The sequence below is a fragment of the Euleptes europaea genome, chromosome 6, assembly GCF_029931775.1.
Source record: "Euleptes europaea isolate rEulEur1 chromosome 6, rEulEur1.hap1, whole genome shotgun sequence".
NCBI classification, from domain to species: domain Eukaryota; kingdom Metazoa; phylum Chordata; class Lepidosauria; order Squamata; family Sphaerodactylidae; genus Euleptes; species Euleptes europaea.
In genome coordinates, this window is record NC_079317.1 from 103,611,854 (window position 1) to 103,634,076 (window position 22,223).

At 43.5% G+C, this 22,223-nt stretch overlaps 1 protein-coding gene across 1 annotated transcript in view; it reads left to right on the plus strand.

Annotated features, from left to right (window-relative positions):
- The first annotated feature begins 6,312 nt into the window (after positions 1 to 6,312).
- TNKS1BP1 (tankyrase 1 binding protein 1) overlaps positions 6,313 to 22,223 on the plus strand; it is a 39,401-nt gene continuing 23,490 nt past the window's right edge. The window contains exons 1-3 of the mRNA XM_056851335.1: positions 6,313 to 6,349; positions 20,332 to 20,473; positions 21,092 to 21,848. Coding sequence (XP_056707313.1) covers positions 20,338 to 20,473; positions 21,092 to 21,848 — 893 coding nt within the window. The 5' untranslated portion in view covers positions 6,313 to 6,349; positions 20,332 to 20,337. The remainder of the gene's footprint in view (positions 6,350 to 20,331; positions 20,474 to 21,091; positions 21,849 to 22,223) is intronic.

Here is a 22,223-nt window from a genome sequence, read left to right on the forward strand (position 1 = left end):
GAAACAGCCCCGGAGCAAATACAAGTCTGTATGGTGAAATGGATGCAGAACTTTGGAGAAATTATACCTTTGCAGACTTGGGAAAAAATGTGGCAACAAGACATAAAATTCACAAACTCTCAAACAGTAAGAGAAAATTGGTACAAGATGTTTTACAGGTGGCATTTTGCTCCTAAAGATCTCCAAAAAATGTACAAATCAAACCAAGCCAACTGCTGGAAATGTTCAGAAACTCAAGGTACTTTCTTTCATCAATGGTGGAGTTGCAGAAAGACACAAAAATATTGGAAAGATATATATGGAGAACTACAAGAGATGTTACATTTGAACTTTGACTTCCAACCTAAATATTTCCTGTTAGGAATGACTCCAACACAATTAAAATCCATAAATAAAGAACTATTTTTGTATGGAATGACCACAGCAAGGACATTGTATGCCAAATACTGGACACCATCATTAGAACAATGGATTACAAAAATGTATGAATATGCAGACATGGCAAGACTTTCCAACTGGACGAAGGAAAAACCACCGGATGAACGCAATCAAAAATGGCAAGCATTTTATGATAGATATACTGTTAGTTAAAGAATAAGTGTACATAATGCTAAGATTATAACTGAGCTAGATACGGAAATAGGAATTGTTAGCGCAATAGTCCATTTTTTTAATGATCATGATTCAGAATACTGACTATAGATTAGACTCACTATGATAGATAGTAGACTGTGGTAGATAACAATGAAACGATGAAAATGGTGTGGACCTGTTCCGAATGTCAACCCTGTATAATATATCAAAATTGTTCCCAACCTTTTTTCCCTTCCTACTTTGTATTATTCTGAAAAATCTAATAAAATATAGTTTTTAAAAAAGTATTTTAGTGTCATGGTGGATTTTGTGCAGAACTGTTGTGTTGTAGTTGCTTTATACTCCTTTTTTGCTTCTGTTAGCTCTCCCCAATAGGATTGCCAACCTCCAGGTAGTAAAAGAACAGCATAGGCTCAATGATATCAAATTTTGTATTCAAAAGCTTACATGAAAGTGCAACAAGACAATACAAGTGAAACAAAACTATATACAAAATCAATACAACAATTGTCCACACTGTGACAAAATCATTACAAAATGCTCAATGGCTGTCTCCAATTAAACGAAGTGAAAAAAGTCCAAATCTGTTCAAAGGGTACAAGAAGTTCGCTACTCCAATAGGGAGAAATGAGGTAAGACGTTCGCTACTCCAATAGGGAGCAAGAGGAGGAAATTCAACTCCAAACTGGAAGAATAGAGGAAACGCTATTCCAGATATATGTAGCACTTTCACCATACGCATAGCTTCATCAGCCTCAATAGTGGAGGATAAAGCCTGTGTTTTATTCTAGTCAACCTGGGAAGTTTTTGTTCGTTTCTTCTTCTAAATCACTGTAAAATGTAAATTTATTTTTCTTTTTAGCGTTTTTAAGGTTTTTAATGGCTCCCACTGAAAATGGGCTGCTAAAATAAAAGTATTTTAAAATAAAAGTATTTTAAAATAAAAAGTATTTTAGCAGCCCAATTTCAGTGGGAGCCATTAAAAACCTTAAAAACGCTAAAAAGAAAAATAAACTTACATTTTACAATGATTTAGGAGAAGAAACGAACAAAAACCTCCCAGGTTAACTAGAATAAAACACGGGCTTTATCCTCCACTATTGAGGCTGATGAAGCTATGCGTATGGTGAAAGTGCTACATATATCCGGAATAGCGTTTCCTCTTTTCTTCCAGTTTGGAGTTGAATTTCCACCTCTTTCTCCCTTTTGGAGTAGCGAACTTCTTACCTCAGACCTTAGGTTCTTGTACCCTTTGAAAAGACTTGGACTTTTTTCACTTCGTTTAATTGGAGACAGTCATTGAGCATTTGGTAATGATTTTGTCACAGTGTGGACAATTGTTGTATTGATTTTGTATTTAGTTTTGTTTCACTTGTATTGTCTTGATGTTCATTTCATTTCATTAACCTTTATTGGCATACCAAAAGACAGAGATAGAAAAAAACAACAACATACCTCCAAAGGGCAATACATATAAGTTACAAGTCGGGTTAATAAAACTTTTCTTGTTCTTTAAGAACTCCTGTAAGAAATTCAGCCACGGTAGCCGTAATTTTAGGGTCACGGTCACTCAAAAGAAATTTGCATTTCACTTCATTACTCCTGTGTGTCTTGTACTGGAGCAGAGTAGATAGCAGTTTATCCCGCAGAGTCACATAGAAGTTGTCTTGTTGTTGCACTTTCATGTCAGCTTTTGAATACAAAATTTGATATCATTGAGCCTATGCTGTTCTTTTGCTACAACTGCTGATTTAACAGTTATAGTGAGCCTTTTGTTGTTAACCTCCAGGTAGTGGCTGGAGATCTCCTGCTATTACAGCTGATCTCCAGCCAATAGTGACCAGTTCACCTGGAGAGAATGGCCACTTTGGCAACTGGACTCCATGGCATTGAAGACCCTCCCCTCCCCAAACCCCGCCCTCCTCAGGCTCCGCCCCCAAAACCTCCCGCTGGTGGTGAAGAGGGACCTGGCAACCCTCCTCCCCAAGTTCTCCTGGATGGAACTGTAGGGCACTTTTAAAAATAAGTGTATTTAGTGGGTCCAGAGAGCAAAACAGAAGCATAATTAACTTATAGGGCAATGTGGCCCTCGGGGAGAGGAAAGGAAGGGCCTGAGGCTCTGGGAGAGGGAAAAGGGGGTGGGATTATCCCCCAGACTCCCTGTTGCGGTCTAGCAGATAGTTTCCTCAGGAAGATACTCCAGGGAGCCATAAGAGAGGATGACAACTTGGTGTCATTTTGTTTTCCTTTACTGGCCTCGGGTTGGGGGTAGGGATGCACTCAGGTGCAGTTTGTCATGCCACAGTGTTTCCAGGGTTTGAAAAGCGTCACTTACTGCAATTTAACCATTTACACAATGTTAATGGTACAATACAATACAATTTTAATGGTAACAGGAGGTATTTTACATTTGCCTGAGCTTTAAAATGTAGAAATCAACAAATTAAATGCTAGAGGTATGCAACAGAGGAGAAGTTCTACCCTTAACAGTACTGTTTGATTTGTAGGAGGAAAAGGGGAATTCCTGGCATATTGTTAAGGAACTAGTTCCCTCTCTTGGTCCATTTGGGGTTGAGAAAAGTTTTTGTACTTGAATTAAAGGGTATGACAGCCCATTTAAAAGACATATTGCTAAAAAACACCCTATTACCATATCACAGAAGAAACCTAAACTATTTGAACTGAGGCTATCATGTCAATCAATCAATAGTATTTATTATGGTCCACGACCAGCAAAGAGGCTATCGTGTGTACAAGGAGTGGGATTGCCTACCTAACCCATGGACCCTGGTTGTACTGCTTGCAGTTAGCCCAAGCCATGTACAAGCAGAGGCAGACATCACATGGTGAGCCAGCCAGTCTTCATGTAAGTTCGAGTTCCACCATCCCCCTGAACTCTATGCCCATATGTCAGGTCTGAATCTGCTTCTACAATTTCATAAGATCTAGCCCTGTGCACATGGTACAGTGATAGCATGTGTGACCAGCCAGTATGTGTGTAAAAAAGAGCCAACATATCTTCACATTACCAATGAAAGTACCTGGATAAATGTGAGGTTCAGATCACTTGCTAAACTGTAGATGTGTTGAATGTAAGATGAGAATTACACAACACACCCATAAACTAAAATCAACTGTGTACTATACATTAGGGTTGCCAGGTCCCTCTTCGCCACCAGCTGGAGATTTTTGGGGCAGAGCCCGAGGAGGGTGGGGTTTGGGGAGGACTTCAATGCCATAGAGTCCAACTGCTAAAGGGGCCATTTTCTCCACGTGAATTGATCTCTATCAGCTGGAGATCCGTTGTAATAGGAGATCTCCAGCTAGTACCTCGCAGTTAGCAACCCTACTGTACATGGATTGTATGTGCATTCACCACAACTTGTGAAGATAACTAGAAAGTGCTACCATTAAGATGGAAAGAGCTCCTGCTACGCTTTCCATAGTAGTCATGCATGTTTAGATCTTTACCACGCCTAAACAGTCATTGGTGTGTTTTTTTCAAAATTAAAAAGCCCTAGACGTCCATCCCTTTGATCATTTGAGGTGCCCCTTTCACCTTATCCAGTTTTGTAATATCCTTTGTGGCAGGGTCGAGAAGAACTGTTTGCGATGTTCCTAATGGAGCAGCACGATGGATTGAGATTACAGGTTTTTAGGGGGAAGAGGCTGGCAAGCTGTTGCACTGTTCTTATAAGTAAAGCCTACTATAGGGGTCCCCAACCTTTCTGAGCTTATGGAATTTGGAATTCTGACACACTACGATGAGCACAGCAACAAAATAGCTACCATAAAACGGCTGCTATAGGAGGCAGAGCCACAAAGTCATTGCCACAGGTTAACTTCGGTAACACAGTGTATAGTCCTTGTGCTGTGGTGGCAGCTGCTGCCAAAGAGACATTTTAAAAGATCCGCACAGCCAATCAAATCTCCAATAGTCAATCAGAAGCCTTGCTGGACAAAAGCCCTAATTGGCCCCACCCACTTCCTAAAAACAGTTGGCAGGAGCCAGAAAAGGTGTCAGCAGGCGCTATGACGCCCCAGGGCACTACATACGGGACCCCTGGCCTAATAAAACAAGTGTACATTTTTGTCCTGCCCCTAAAATCCGGCTTTAGGGGAGGACTTTCCAGACAGAGCACGGGGCTTCCAAGACACTTTGCGCCCCGAGAGCATTTGGGGAAGGAGTTGGGTTGGAATTAGCTACTTCTGGCTCTATTGACACATTAGCCCATGCCCTTTTGGAATGCCCCCTTTTAATATCCAAATCCCATGCCTCTGTGACTGACATAATGCCTTTTTTACTAAGCGACAGGGACCCCAAGGCTACATTGTCAGTGGCAAGATTGGTTTCAGTCCTTCTATCCCCCCAACACTAGATCTATGCTGCTCAAGATCAATGGATCAAGGAGCTTCGAAGGGATAAAAGGAAAGGACTAGTTTGTAACGCTGGTGGTGGATGCGTGGGACCCGGTGATCACTTTGCACTCTTCCTTAGCAGTCGCAATTAAAAACCAGCACCAGGGATGAGAAGAAAGTTATTTTCCCATCTTTTAAAAATTGTATGATTTCAAGGCACTTGCGATAAGTAGCGGAATTGACAATGCAGACCCCCCCCAAATGTGGGGCTTTTTATCCTCCCCCCCCTGTAAATCAGCTTCTTAAACAGACGGAGGGAGCGCTGCTTGCCAGCTTTTTCTTCCCTACAAGCCCGGCTTCTTCGGCCACTTATGCACGGGAGGTTTTGACTCGGGTTTGCTGCTCTCCAGATGCACGTTTCCCCCACCCGAATCCTCAAAACTCTGCTAAATGCCCCAAAACGAATCACCTCTGATCTCTGATGGGCTATGATTTTATCTTATCGGTTTTAAGATTTATGACCATTGTTCGTATTGGTTCTTGTAGGTTATCCGGGCTGTGTAACCGTGGTCTTGGAATTTTCTTTCCTGACGTTTCGCCAGCAACTGTGGCAGGCATCTTCAGAGGAGTAACACTGAAGGACAGTGTCTCATTATATTGTCGAAGGCTTTCACGGTCAGAGTTCATTGGTTCTTGTAGGTTATCCGGGCTGTGTAACCGTGGTCTTGGAATTTTCTTTCCTGACGTTTCGCCAGCAACTGTGGCAGGCATCTTCAGAGGAGTAACACTGAAGGACAGTGTCTCATTATATTGTCGAAGGCTTTCACGGTCAGAGTTCATTGGTTCTTGTAGGTTATCCGGGCTGTGTGACCGTGGTCTTGGAATTTTCTTTCCTGACGTTTCGCCAGCAACTGTGGCAGGCATCTTCAGAGTCCTTCAGTGTTACTCCTCTGAAGATGCCTGCCACAGTTGCTGGCGAAACGTCAGGAAAGAAAATTCCAAGACCACGGTTACACAGCCCGGATAACCTACAAGAACCAACAGTGTCTCATTGTTCGTATTAATTGTAACAATTTATATGCCATTAAAGTTAATGAATGAACTCTGCAAGGGGGGGGGTTAGGGCTGAGTTTTGAGAATGTGGATGGGGGGAAACGTGCATCTGGAGAGAGGCCAACCCGAGTCAAAAAGTCCCATGCACCAATGGCCGATTCCTTGAACGCCGCTCGACGACGCCTCTTCCCAGCGGCGGACCTCGTGAACGCGTCACGTGGGGGGGTTGGACGGCTCCGCATTTGCATGGCTGATGAATATGCATCAGTGGGCGGGGCCCCGATTTGAATATGCACGGGCAGGCTCGGCCGCGCCTCGATCGGGCCGCGGGGTTCTGAGCCGGGTAAGGAGCCTTCGCGGTGAGCGCTGGTGGGCTGCCCCCCCCCCACGCCCCCTCCCCCCGAAGGAGCTGGGGTTAGAGCACAGCTGGGAATCGCGGGGCCGCCCTGGGGACTGTGCGGGGTTGGGAAGTGGCTGTGCAAGGGTGGGGGTGGGGGGGGGGTCTCGAGGGGGCGTTTTAGGGGCCCTGGGAAAGGAGTGCGGGGTGTGTGTGTGTGTGCATGTGTGAGGCTGCGCACCCGTGAGATTGGGGAGCTTTGGAAAGGGACTGCGAGGAAGGTCATTTGCGCTGGACGGAATTTGGGGGGAGGGGAGGGAGGGGATTTGTGGTTTGCAACCCACAATTTTCCTGCAAAAATTGCATTGAGGCCTGGGGATCAGGCTGTGGAGGGCAGGGTCGAGGGAATCGGCCCCGTTGGGAAGGCCAGCGACAAACATATGGACATATGCAACAAACATATGGGCAACGCACAGAAATGGCTAAAAATAGATATTTGCGTGGCCATGTTTTGAGGGGCTGCCACTTGGCCTGGCTGTTTGCTGGCCTTCTGGCCCTCCTTGTGCTGGCTCTTTGCTTTCCTCCTTTTTGTCGGCAAGCTTTGGGGGCCCTGAGCTGTAAGCTAGCGTTTTATACCTCCGATCCCCACCCCTTCCCTCTGCATTTCTGCCTCTTGCCGCTCCCTCTCTTTCTTGGCTGGGAGTCTGTCTACACCCAACCTGGAAACACTTACCTCCCTTTATCTTGCAAAAGAGTAGTGGCTGTAGGCTGCGACCCTGAAATGCCGCCCCTGACATGTCCTTGTAACTACTCTTCTTTTACAGCACAACAACAACAAAAAACATCTTTTGATCTTTCCTTTTGACATCTTACCTTCCTGCTTCTGGAGACTGTGGTCTGTGTCAAGAATTATCTACGTGGCTTCATTAGACGGTGCTTTTGCATTTTATGAAGGACTGGTGGGATATTCCTTCCATACAATGTATTTCTTTCTTTTCTTTTCTGATAGAAAAATACAGTACTCCTTATGTTCTTGAGTCATAGGCCAACATTCCCCTACACGTTTCCCAATTATCTTTGTAATATCCCCATACCATTCTTCACCAAATAGAAGAATTGCATTCTTTGGCTATGATTCATCTACCTGTGGCTTATCATAAGATACCCTTTCCCATCTCTGCACTGTTTTTGTGTGTGCATGGGGTTTGTTCTTTGAGCCTTCTTGCTTGGATAATTAAATGAAGGATTGATAAGTGGAATTGATAATTCTATGCTTTTTGGTTTGTAACAAGCCATTGTCTTTTCACCTGAGATATGGTTTTGTTCTTGTGTGCTTATATAAGCCCTGCTGTCCATAGGCTGTTCTTTTCTGTCTGAGTGTTTTCTCATAGGAGGCTCCTGATTTTAAATCATTCTGTGAGGTTTCTTGATTCCCCCCGCCCCCCGTTATAAAAACATTGACATTATGTGTGCTGTGGTCATGCTGAAATAAAGATTCCCTTAGTATGTGTGCAGAGGAAGAGAATGACTGCTGCAAGGAACTGGCCTGGATGTGTGTAGTTGGTTCAGTATCACAGCTGGTGGTACTTTATCTGCTCTAGGTTATATGTCTATGATCATCTTAGATTCTTTACTTTTGTCCTTCGTACTCAATTGAGTCCCAGTTCTCTCCCCCACCCCCTCTGCCCATGGCCTTGTTGTGAGCAATATTGCAAGGATAGGATTACTTTCAGATAACAACATCTTTTTTAAAAAAATTGCTGAAACTATATGAATTGATCAAAAAGGGCAAGAGTCCAGTAGCACCTTAAAGACTAACAAAAATATTTGCTGGTAGGGTATGAGCTTTCGTGAGCCACAGCTCACTTCTTCAGATACAGCTAGAATGTGAATCCATCGGTCTTTAAGTAGAGGAACAGTATGTAAATGTGAATAGCAGGCTTGATGGGATTAGGTGTGATATGCAGAAGAGTCTGTGATGTCCAGGGGAGAGATGGGTGTGGAGAAATCAGCATTGGTAATGGGCCATGAATGCAAGGTCTTTATTCAGCCCAGGTAAATGCATTGACTTTAGTTTGAATATCAACTGTAATTCAGCAGTTTCTCTTTCCAATCTCCCAGTGCTTCAGTGGGGCGGGGGCGTCCCTTTCTTGCTTACAGACAGCCGGCTAACCTAAAACAACTTCTCACCCATGATGATAAACTACTTAACAAGAACATGGATTCTGGCACCAAGGCCTGCAACAAACCAAGGTGCCAACTTTGCCCTCATATAGATTCTAGGAACACCATCTCTGGACCCACCAATGTCAGCCATACTATCTCAGGTTCATATTCCTGCTCATCTTCTAATGTGATTTATGCCATCACATGCCAGCAATGCCCTTCCACAATCTACATTGGACAAACAGGTCAGTCTCTTAGACAAAGATTAAATGGACATAAGTCTGACATCAGAAACCACAATATTCAAAAACCAGTGGGTTAACATTTCAACTTTCCAGGACATTCTGTTGCAGATTTAAGAGTAGCAGTTCTCTTACAAAGGAATTTTAAAGGGAGATTGGAAAGAGAAACTGCTGAATTACAGCTGAATCCCATCAAGCCTGCTATTCACATTTACATACTGTTCCTCTACTTAAAGACCGATGGATTCACATTCTAGCTGTATCTGAAGAAGTGAGCTGTGGCTCACGAAAGCTCATACCCTACCAGAAAATATTTTTGTTAGTCTTTAAGGTGCTACTGGACTCTTGCCCTTTTTGACTACTGCAAACAGACTAACACGGCTACCCACTGTGAATTATCTATATGAATTGAATTAGCTTGATTCAATGGTAATTGGGTAGCATGTCCCCATACAATGAATCATCTTTTTTGGAAAGAATAGCACCACTTCCCTGTTAACTCTGCTACTGCAGAGGGAATTTCACCTTTCCACACAAGAGCTCCAGTGTGGTCATTGTTGCTGATGCTTCCCTAAGGATGGCAAAAATGAGGTGCAGTTGACAAAAGGATTGTCAGTTAACAAAGCTTTCTTCCATTCACTGTTGCAGCAGGTCCCACTCCACTTTAAAAGCAAAATAATGACGTGAAAGTGCCATTTCCTCTCCTTTTTAGCTTTTATATGGGGGGACTGGCTGCAGAGATTAAGACAGGAAAGACTCATTAATTTGTTGGTTTTTTATCGCAGGTAGTTTGTTTATACTAACACTGGGAGGGCTTGAATGCATTTTGATTATTTTTCTTTGCAAAGAAGTGCAATAGAAAAATGTCACCTCTATAGTTCCCTACAATTTCAAGGTAAAGATGACCCCTTTTTTATCTTGTATCTGAAGTATCCTGGCAGTAGTTTCTGCTCCAGGAATTATAACAGAGAGATGGAATTTTAGAATGGGTATCATGGACAGGCAGCCAGATAATGGAGAGATGTGGGTTTGCGTTATATATTCCAGCTAGGTGTGGCAGTAGTTCTACTTCAGTTTATACCTGGGAGAATTGTGCTACAATTTTTACAGAATATCTGAAAATGGCTACAAACTGGCATTTTCAAAAAGGAAAAAAATGACATGACATCTGGTAACATGAGGATGCACTGGTTTGGGAGAAATAAATTTTGTATTTTCAGGAATAAATGTGAGTGATACAGATGAAAATGCTAGTGTGGAAGTACCGCTTGCGTGGTATTTGTGGGGTTCTTTTTCTTCCTATAGAGGAATTTGGATGGAGTTAGTACCCATCTCATTTAGGTGTTTGTAGGCAGCATGCTGTATGTACATGTTGGGAAGCTGGTAGTTGATGTTGAGCAGTAGTATCAGCAAGGTATGTTTGATATGTATACCTTCCTCTTCTCCAGTCATCCCCTTTACACATGAAGCCTTGCTGAATGTCTTGGAGGGGACCAAGCTGCTTTGCCAGAGGAGCCCCTGCAAATTATCTAGCTATGCCCCTTTGGGCTTTCTATCATCTCGCTGCTTTCATGGCTCAGGCTTTACCCTTGCAGCCTTCTGCATGCACCTTTGGGCATCTTTGAGGTTTCTTCCTCCACTTCTTTTCCTTCCATCTGTTCATCCCCTGATCTTTCCTCAGCAGATCCCTATTATAGTTCCTTTGAGTGGCTTCTCTCCTGAGGCTTACTAAGGCATAATTTTCCAGATCTCAATAAGGTCAGACTCTAAAAGGAATATTTTCTCATGTATCAAAAAGTCCCTTCTGTCCAGTATCTGCTATATGAGTGTCATTGGGGAGAATGGTGGGTTTAGCTCTGTGGATTTTAGTTTCAAATAGTGGCTTAGTCATGAATTCACTAGGTGGCCTTGGTGGCCATTATCTCTCAGCCTCAATTTCCCATCTAGAGTCTGAAAACAATGCTGTGTTGCTTTTACCTTGCAAGCTGGCAGTTGAAAGATGTTGTCATTGGTCACTTCTGTGGCTATGCACATCTTTTCTACGTTACATATTTTTTTCTGATTTAGCTCGGTGGAATTTAATTTCAAATAGTGGCTTAGTTATGAATTCACTAGGTGGCCTTGGTGGCCATTATCTCTCAGCCTCAATTTCCCATCTGGAGTCTGAAAACAATACTGTGTTGCTTTTACCTTGCAAGCTGGCAGTTGAAAGATGTTGTCATTGGTCACTTCTGTAGCAATGCACATCTTTTCTACTTTACATATTTTTTCTGTTCTTGACTCTCTGAACCTGCCTGTCTTCTTTATCTCCCATTGCCTCACCATCTTTTAGAACTCCCTTTCTGCATATCTCTGCTTCATCATTGTAGCCCGAGGTACATTTTTTTTTAAAAAAATATGTGCTTCGTTTTGCCTAACAATTTCTATTTCTGCCCACCCATTTCCACATGCTCCAGTGCATCATGACTAAACATCAGGTACCACCTAGGTATGCATATCCCTTTCTATTAGGAGCAGCCTGATTTGGCAGAAAATGACCTTTGTAACAGTGGCGTAACTAGATTTTGCATTGGAGACAGTGCAGATCATTAAAAGAATGTTAGCTTGATGCTTTGTGGGCCTTGCAAACTAAACTTTTGCTTCTATGCAAAGAATGTTCCCCTCAGGGGCCTCTCGCAAAACTAAGTATGATTTTCTCAAGATGAAAGTTCTGTTACAATGAACATGCAAAAATTCAGTCAGTTCCAGGCTGTTTTTTGTCATAATATGATACCATTTTTTAAAATATTAGGCAACTTGCTTTACACTAAACCGCTTTACTTAGAATAATAGAATCATAGAGTTGGAAGGGACCACCAGGGTCATCTAGTCCAACTCCTGCACAAAGCAGGAAATTTACAACTGCCCTCTCCCCACACTCCCAGTGACCCCCCACTACATGCCCAGAAGATGACCAAGATGTGTTCCCTCTCATCATCTGCCTAAGGTTATAGAATCAGCATTGCTGACAGATGGCCATCTAACCTCTTCTTAAAAACCTCCAGGGAAGGAGAGCTTACCACCTCCCGAGGAAGCGTGTTCCAATTCTTCCTAATGTCTAGATGGAAACTCTTTTGATTTAATTTCAACGTGCTGTTTCTGGTCCAACCTTCTGGGGCAACAGAAAACAACTTGGCACCCTCCTCTATGTGACAGCCCTTCAAGTACTTGATGATGGCTATCACATCCCCTCTCAGTCTTCTCCTCTTCAGGCTAAACATACCTAGCTACTTCAACCTTTCCTCATATGATTTGGTCTCCAGACCCCTCACCATCTTTGTTGCCCTCTTCTGGACACATTCCAGCTTGTCTACATCTTTCTTAAATTGTGGTGCCCAAAACTGAACACAGTACTCTAGGTGAGGTCTAACCAGAGAAGAGTAAAGCAATACTAGCACTTCGTGTGATCTGGACACTATACTTCTGTTGATACAGCCGAAGATCGCATTTGCCTTTTTAGCTACTGCATCACACTGCTGACTCATGTTCAGTGTTTGGTCTAAGACCCCAAGATCCTTTTCGCACACACTGCTGCTCAGACAAGTCTCCCCCATCCTATAATTATGCATTTGATTTTTCCTACCTAAATGCAGAACTTTACATTTATCTGTGTTGAAGTGTATTTTATTAGTTTTAGCCCACTTCTCCAGTTTGTCAAGATCATCTTGTATCCTGGCTCTGTCTTCTACTGTATTTGCAACCCCTCCCAATTTCGTATCAAATTTAATAAGCATCCCCTCTATTCCTTCATCCAAATCATTTATAAAGATGTTGAACAACACAGGGCCCAGGACAGATCCCTGAGGAACTCCACTAGTCACTTCTCTCCAAGTCGATGAGGAACCATTAACAAGCATTCTTTGGGTACGATCTGTCAACCAGCTACAGATCCACCTAACAGTAATAGGATCGAAACCACATTTTCCCAGTTTTACAATTAGAATACTAAGGAACCCTATCAAAAGCCTTACTGAAATCTAGATAAACTATGTCTACAGCATTCCCCTGATCCAGCAAGGTAGTAACTTTCTCAAAAAAGGAGATAAGATTAGTCTGACATAACTTGTTCTTGAGAAACTCGTGCTGGCTCTTAGTGATCAGATCCATCCTTTCTAAATGCCCTAGGACTGACTGACTGATGATTTGTTCGAAAACATTTCCCAGTATAGACATCCAGCTGATGGGTTGATAGTTACCTGGATCCTCCTTTTTCCCCTTCTTGAAGATGGGGACAACATTTGCCCGCCTCCAATCTTCTGGCACCTCACCTGTTCTCCAAGACTTTCCAAAAATAATGGACAGAGGCTCAGAAATTACATCTGCAAGTTCTTTGAGTACCCTTGGAGGCAGTTCATCTGGCCCAGAGGACTTTGTTTCATTTAAAGAAACTAGGTGTTTGTGCACTACCCCAATGCCAATCCTAGGATGCAAATACCTTCCCTCATCATGTGTTCTATTTAGAATTAGAAGAGTTAGTTTTTATACGCCGACTTTCTCTGTCACTTAAAGGAAAATCAAACCGGCTTACAATCACCTTCCCTTCCCCTCCTCACAATAGACACCCTGTGAGGTAGGTGAGGCTGAGAGAGAATGACTTGCCAAAGGTCAACCAGCTGGCTTCGTGTGTAGGAGTGGGGAATCAAACCCGGTTCTCCAGATCAGACGCCACCGCTCCAATTTATGCCATTTATGCCAATTTATGCCATGTTGAGCACCTCTTCCCTCACGAGAAAAGACTGAGGAAAAGTAGGAATTGAGGAGTTCTGCCCTCTCTTCATCTCCTGTTACTATTTCACTTTCTGGTCCCCACAATGGGCTTATCTTGTCCTTGTTCTTATTCTTACTCTATACATAGGAAAATAATCCTTTTTTGTTGTTTAGCATCCCTCGCTAGCCGAAGCTCCTACTGAGCTTTAGCTTTCCTAACACTCTCCCTACAAGCACTAGTTATTTGTTCATAGAATCATAGAGTTGGAAGGGACCACCAGGGCCATCAAGTCCTGCCCCCTGCACAACGCAAGAAATTCACAACTACCTCCTCCCCACACCTAGTGACCAGAAGATGGCCAAGATGCCCTCTTTCTCATCATCTGCCTAAGGTCACAGAATCAGCATTGCTGACAGATGTCCATCTAACCTCTTCTTAAAAACCTCAAGGAAAGGAGAGATTACCACCTCCTGAGGAAGCCTGTTCCACTGAAGAACCACTCTGTTAGAAAATTCTTCCTAATGTCTACACGGAAACTCTTTTGATTTAATTTCAACCCATTGGTTCTGGTCCGACCTTGTTGGGCAACAGAAAACAACTCGGTACCATCCTCAATATGACAGCCCCTCAAGTACTTGAACATGGTTATCATATCCCCTCTCAGTTTTCTCCTCTTCAGGCTAAACATACCCAGCTTCTTCAACCTTTCCTCATAGGACTTGGTCTCCAGACCCCTCACCATCTTTGTTGCCCTCCTCTGGACAAGTTCCAGCTTGTCTACATCTTTTTTAAATTGTAGTGCCCAAAACTGAACACAGTACTCTAGTTGAGGTCTAACCAGAACGGAGTAAAGCGATACCATCACTTCGCATGATCTGGACACTATACTCCTGTTGATGCAGCCCAAGTCTACATTTGTCTTTTTAGCTACCCCATCACACTGCTGACTCATGTTCAGTGTTTGGTCTACTAAGACCCCAAGATCCTTTTCACACACACTACTGCTCAGACAAGTCTCCCCCATCCTATAATTATGCATTTGATTTTTCCTACCTAAATGCAGAACTTTACATTTGTTTTTGTTGAAGTGCATTTTATTAGTTCTAGCCCACTTCTCCAGCCTGTCAAGATCATCCTGCATCTTGGCTCTGTCTTCTACCGTATTTGCTACCCCTCCCAATTTAGTATCATCTGCAAATTTAATAAGCATCCCCTCTATTCCTTCTTCCAAATCATTTATAAAGATGTTGAACAACACAGGGCCCAGCACAGATCACTGAGGAACTCCACTAGTCACTCTTCTCCAAGTGGATGAGGAACCATTAACTAGCACGCTTTGGGTACGATCTGTCAACCAGTTGCAGATCCACCTAACAATAATAGGATCTAAACCACATTTTCCCAATTTGTCAGCTAGAATACTATGTGGAACCTTATCAAAAGCCTTACTGAAATCTAGATAAACTATGTCTACAGCATTCCCCTGATCCAGCAAGTTAGTAACTTCCTCAAAAAAGGAAATAAGATTAGTCTGAAATGACTTTTTCTTGAGAAACCCGTGCTGTGCGAAAAGGATCTTGGGGTCTTAGTACACTGAACATGAGTCAGCAGTGTGATGCAGTAGCTAAAAAGGCAAATGCGATTTTAGGCTGTATCAACGGAAGTATAGTATCCAGATCACATGAAGTGATGGTATCGCTTTACTCTGCTCTGGTCTTTGGTTACAAGGCCCTCCTTCCACTTCCTAAATGAGTCTTTTTTAATTCTCAACTCTTTAAAAAGCTGTTTATGGAGCCACCCTGGCCTCTTTAGGCTCATCCCATTTTTCCTTCTCAGAGGAATGGTTTGTGATTGCGCCTTCAGTATTTCATTTTTAAGAAGCTCCCACCCTTCTTGAACTCCCTTCTCCTTAAATATTTCCGACCATGGGATTCTACCTAGCATAAGTTTAAGTTCGTTAAAATTTGCTTTTTTAAAGTCCAACCTAAATGTCTTACTACGTACAGGTTTTCCTTTCCCCAAGATTTTAAATTCCAAGAGTACGTGGTCACTGCTACCCAGGGTGCCTACTACTTTAACCTCATCGACCAGTTCTTCCCTGTTGGTGAGAATCAAGTCTAAGATAGCAGATCCCTGTGTTTCCCTGTGCACTTTCTGGAAAATGAAGTTGTCAGCAAGACAAGTCAGGAATTTATTGGATCTTGCATTTTTAGCAGAGTTGGACTTCCAACAGATATCCGGGTAGTTAAAATGTCCCATGACCACCACGTCCCGTCTCTTTGAGAACTTTGTAATCTGATCTACGAGTGTCTCATCCAAGTCCTCTGCCTAGTTTGGTGGTCGATAGCAGACCTCCACCATAATATCATGATTATTTCTTACTCCTTTTATTTTTACCCATAGACTACCGTGCTCAGCTTCATGTACTTCTTCACAAGTGTACACATCTTTGACATACAATGCCACTCCTCCCCCTTCCTTATCTGTCTATCCCTTCTAAATAAGTTGTACCCCTCCATCTTAACATTCCAACAATGAGTGATATCCCACCATGTTTCAGTAATGCCAGTTAGGTCAAAATCCCATTCCTGTATTAGGGCCACAATCCCCTTCCTGTATTAGGGCCACAAGTTCTTCCTGTTTTGTTTCCCATACTCTGCGCATTAGTGTACAGACATCGGAATCCATGGTTTATGTGCCCCAAGGTTTTCGTTTCTGAACTGACCCTCAAGTTTATGCTTCCTCGCATACATGGCACTCCCCGCAAATCTTTATTGTCCTCATCTCCAGTTACTGTCATCATGCTAGGCTTTAAATCCTTGTCTCGCTCCCCCATAGGATTTAGTTTAAAGCCCTCCTTATCAGGTTGGCAAGGCTCTCACTGAAAACATTTTTCCCTACCCTTGTGAGGTGCAAACCGTCTCCCGATAGAAGAGCTTCATCTCGAAAGCATAAGCCATGGTCCAAAAATCCAAACCTTTCTTGACGACACCATCTACACAGCCAGTCATTAATTTGTAGTATTCTTCTTTCCCTTTTTACTTTACCAACACCACTTCAGTGCAGAAGAATTATTGATCGAACAATGTGGCAAATGTACATTTGTTTCTTTCATCACATGTACACACAATAAAACCAACAAGTATGCATTTCAGACATGCTGGTATATGTACATGCTTTCTCAGATATGGAAGTAATGTGTAGGTATGATCATGCCATGTGCTCTTCGTGTGGTCCTGACTATATGGTGAAACATATTTTGTGTGTGGGTATTTGAGACACTTGAATAGAAAGGATCTGTTCTAGCCTACAGGTTGCACCATAGTTTGCCTCTAAGTGTGGGCTGTATTTTGTACCTCCCACGTTCTACCACTAATCTATTGTCACTAATTGTCAATTTGGAGAGGCTCTTCTTTGGCATTGTATATTTGGCTTCTGGTTTAAAAGATTTCAATTTGGTTCCAATATGTTGCTTGTAGATGTCCAATCATTTTGGCTTTTTCCTCTCTCCTCTTATTTTCCTCACTAAATATGTTGCATGCTTCTCTGAATTCTGGAGCAGTAGTTCGCTCAGGAGATTCTGCGTAGGGAGCATATGCTACAAAAGGTGTTGAATCACAATGTGCTTTCCTGTAGAACTCTTCCCATGTTGGGCCATTGGGGAGATAGGATTGTGCCTTAGATATGGAGGGTAAGGCGTAAGGCAACTAGTGCATTGACAGAAGGCAGCAGTATATGAGCAAGTAGATAAGGCCAAAATCAGGTCTGAGGTACTGGTATGAGCAGCAGAAGCTGGGCTTGGCATTACTGGCCTAGGAGATGGGAATAGACTTGTTTTGTGGCTTGTAGAAGTAAAGCTAATAATTTGAGGGGCCTGAGTAGCAGAAACAGAGTGTAGTACTGTCTTTGGCCTCAGAGGCTGTTTGCCTGCTTTTGAATTTCCCCCAACATGGGCCTAGAGCACTGGTTCCCAACCAGGGGTCCGTGGACCCCCAGGGGTCCGCGAGAACTAAATTAAGGTCCGCGAAACAAAGTTAATTCAGTGGGTAGCCGTGTTAGTCTGTCTGCAGTAGTCAAAAAGGGCAAGAGTCCAGTAGCACCTCAAAGACTAACAAAAATATTTTCTGGTAGGGTATGAGCTTTCGTGAGCCACAGCTCACTTCTTCAGATACAGCTAGAATGTGAATCCATCGGTCTTTAAGTAGAGGAACAGTATGTAAATGTGAATAGCAGGCTTGATTGGATTAGGTGTGATATGCAAAAGAGTCTGTGATGTCCAGGGGAGAGATGGGTGTGGAGAAATCAGCATTGGTAATGGGCCATGAATGCAAGGTCTTTATTCAGCCCAGGTAAATGCATTGACTTTAGTTTGAATATCAACTGTAATTCAGCAGTTTCTCTTTCCAATCTCCCTTTAAAATTCCTTTGTAAGAGAACTGCTACTCTTAAATCTCCAACAGAATGTCCTGGAAGGTTGAAATGTTCACCCACTGGTTTTTGAATATTGTGGTTTCTGATGTCAGACTTATGTCCATTTAATCTTTGTCTAAGAGACTGACCTGTTTGTCCAATGTAGATTGTGGAAGGGCATTGCTGGCATGTGATGGCATAAATCACATTAGAAGATGAGCAGGAATATGAACCTGAGATAGTATGGCTGACATTGGTGGGTCCAGAGATGGTGTTCCTAGAATCTATATGAGGGCAAAGTTGGCACCTTGGTTTGTTGCAGGCCTTGGTGCCAGAGTCCATGTTCTTGTTAAGTAGTTTATCATCATGGGTGAGAAGTTGTTTTAGGTTAGCCGGCTGTCTGTAAGCAAGAAAGGGACATCCCCCCAGTGCTTCAGCGAGGGAAGTGTCACAATCCAGCATTGGTTGTAGGTCCTTAATAATACGTTGGACTGGTTTTAGTTGGGAGCTATAAGTGACAACCAGAGGTGTTCTGTTGTCATTCTCTCTGGGCTTATCTTGCAGTAAGTTGTGCCTGGGTATCATTCTGGCCTTCTCAATCATCTTTCGCACCATATCTGCAGGATATTGTAGTTGCAAAAATGTTTGCTGTAGGTCTCTCAAGTGTGTATCTCTGTCTGAAGGATTGGAGCAGATGCGACTATAGCGTAGGGCTTGGCTATAGACAATGGATTGGCTGATATGGTTGGGGTGGTGGCTGGACGCATGTAGATACAAAGAAACAAAGTTATAAACCCATAATAAATTAATATTTTCAATTAAAAGTTTTCTATTATAAAATATATATATTCAAATATTATTCTAAGTTTAATGTTTAACTAACAGTTATTATTAAAGTTTATTTTCAAATTCCCGGAATTTTTATTTTGAACCTTGGGGTCCCTGCACCGAACCAAAAAGTCCTAGTGGTCCCTGGTCAAAAAAAGGTTGGGAACCACTGGCCTAGAGGGGGACAGGCTTGCTGATTCAGCCAACTATTTAATGCCTTCTGGAGATGGGGGCCTGTTTATAACCTTGTGGGCAGCACCTTAATCTAAACCAGTGGTTCCCAACCTTTTGGGTTTATAACTTTGTTTCGCGGACCTTAATTTAGTTCTCGCGGACCCCTGGGGGTCCGCGGGCCCCCGGTTGGGAACCAGTGGCCTAGAGGGACAGGCTTGCTGATTCAGCCAACTATTTAATGCCGTCTGGAGATGGGGGCCTGTTTATAACCTTGTGGGCAGCACCTTAATCTAAATTTAAAAGCATGGAAGCTTTCAAGTTACACAGCACTCTTCAGCAGGCAGAATGGAAAGTACTTGGCTTTAAGTATCTTCAAAGCCAAGTACTTTCCATTCTGCCTGCTGAAGAGTGCTGTGTAACTTGAAAGCTTCCATGCTTTTAAATAGCAGTAAATAGTCCAATAAGTAATCTGTTTTTGTAGTTTTTAATACTACTGATCATTTATCCACACACATCTAAACCCTTGGCTGCTTGTGTTGTAAAGAGAGGGGTTTATTACTGGACCCTCCTGTCTCCTATTCTATTCCTGAATGCTAGCTGCCAGTTGGAACAATCTTTGGGACATGCACTCTGTGCAACCAAGCTCCTGACGGTTTCTCTTCTTAGCAAGGGTTTGGCCCTCTCTTGAAATCTAGTGGGAGGCCGTTGCCGTAGCGATGGGAGCAGGCCCCAGCTTTACCTCATTGCATTCCAGTGGCTGCGCCAAGCGATTGAGAAATGGGGGGGGGAGTCGTCCAGATGTTTACTCCCAATACATCTGGGTGGGAGCCTACGCAGCTGGGGCTGGGCAGAGCAGAAACCGTCCTGCGCGGAAGTGGATAGGGAAGAAGGGAGGGAGGAACTTGGAAAGAAGGGAGATTCTGGCTGAAAAAAAGCAAAAGGGGAGTGTTATGGCAAAGTGACAGAAGCTGACAAAAGAAAGGAGGCAGCATAAGAGGCAGATTTGGTATGAGAAGGAAGGCGAGCATATTGGCAGGAAAGGACAGTTGTTTTTTTTCCTTTTTGACAAAGGCGGAACCAGAGGCAGTACTGTGCAGTGTAGATGATAGCATAGGCTAGAAAATCCAAGTTTTATAGGTTTGTTTCTGATCCATTAGTGTGAGTCACGGCCTGGATGCTTGTGGGAGACCCGCTCCCTTCATCCTTGTCCCAGCCTGCCCTGGGAGTGGCTTAACATGAAACTTTATTTGTGTGTGAGAGAGATGGCTGCCTGTCTTCAGGCTGTTTCCTGTCTTCCGGCTGCAGAAAGCAAGAGAAGATGTTGGGGGAAACTTGCATTCTGTGGGAGGAGTAGGGTGATCATTTGATACGCTTTTATCGGTATCTGCAAACTGCCTAAATTATTTTTTTCTGTGTCCTAGGGACTGATGTATGTGCTGCATTCAGAATCCCAGCCTGGTGATGTGATGGACTCTAAGCCTCAGCCACTGTGCTCCCCATTCCCTTGTACAGCTGCTAATGGCCGTAGGGGGCCCAAACCACTGTCGAGCAGCCCTGAAACAGGTACGACTTGAGATGTCTGCTTTTTACTGGCACAAAGCTAAGAGCTGCAAAGTGATATGTAGGTGGGGGTGATACACCAAGCTTCTTGAGGCCCTGATCTTTCTGCTTATGTTAAGAGGAATGGTCCACCAGAGAATAAAAGCCAAACTCCATGTTCAACAGAATCACATGATGCAGGGGGATGCAGGGGGATATGAACCCGAGACCCCTAAGTCCTAGTCTAACCTACTCCTACATAGGAGTAGGATGCAGGACTTTGTACAACCGGAATCCTATGATTTAATGGTTAGACTAGGACTTAGGGGTCTCGGGTTCATATCACTAGTCAGCTATGATGTTGAACCAGGCACACACTCTCAGCCTAACCTACCTCACAGGGTTGCTGTGAGGGTAAAATGTACGCTGCCCTGAGCTTTGTAGAGGAAGGGTAAGATAAAAATGTGACAGACAGACAGACAGGTAGAACCCATGGAAGGTATGTGATAACTCTGTGTAAGGCATTGGTTGCCATCTATCCCTGCAAAGTGGTTTGGGGGTGGAGGGCAGGGGGTATATCTAATACAAAGCTGATAGTGCTTAGGTGGTGGATTATCATTTTGGACCTTCTTTTTTCCTCAGGAGATGCCCGCCCAAAGCCTCCAGTGAAACCCAAGCCATGTGTGCTGCCAAAGCCAGCCATGCCAGCGAAACCCACCCCTGTACTGCGCCAAGCCCTTTCTGAAGTGCCCTCTGCAGAAAAGATCAATTTGCTGGCTGGACCCAAGCCATATAGCAGTGGGGCTGGTAATTCTGTTAAGCGCCTCTCCTTTAGCCTCAAATGTCCCCCAAAAGAAGCTACAAATGGAAAAGAGGTTTCCCCTCCATTCTCTTCTGCTACCAAACCACCTGCAGATGGAGAAGGAGCTGGGTCTGCAAAGAAATCCAGTGTTGCAGAAGGAGCTTCTGTGGAGGAGTATGGAGAATCAACCAGTGTTCGCAAGTGTGCTGTCCCATTCAAAGTGAAGCCAGTGCTAGTAGCAGCCAAGCTAGAACGTTTTCCTGGGACCACAGTGGAGGAGATCTTGGCCAAGATGGAGAAGCCCAGCAAGGAAGGGCTGGAGAGCCCTGACAGACCTCGGCTGGTACGCACCTTCTTCAGCCAGGAGGGTAGCACAGCTGTTCACTTGGGGCCTAAGGGTTATGCTACATTTCGGAGATGTTCCAGTGGAGGGGAAGGGGGAGAAATGGAATTGAAGGGTCCTGCATACAGGGCTTCTCATGAAGAGAACAGATTATCAAGGAACAAGGAGGAAACTAGAAGCTCAAATGGTCAGCATGTGCCTGAATCTGAGCAGCCTGCAACAGAGCGAGACTTATATTTCCACTCTAGAGACAGGTAAGGTTCAGATTTTCACGGTAGGACATCTTAAATAATTGTGGAAGATCGCATTTTCTGATACAGTGTAAAGTCATTCTAATTTCAGTTATCAAAATGGGACGCGGAACAGCAAATAAAGGTAATAAATGTTTCTATAGGTTGGCCTGCCAGCAATTCTTTCTTGGTTCTTTTTTTCATTTGGCACTCTTGGAGCTAGAATTACATCTGTGGTTAAGAAAGAATGACAGCTACAACAGGTTAAGACTGCAAGCGTATGGCTACTTAGATGGGAATAAGTTCCATTCAACTTGCTTCTGAGTTAAACATGCTAAGGTCTGATCTTGGCAATCATAAGTCTGGAGAAATCCCAGTAGTTTAAAATTCTAGGATACC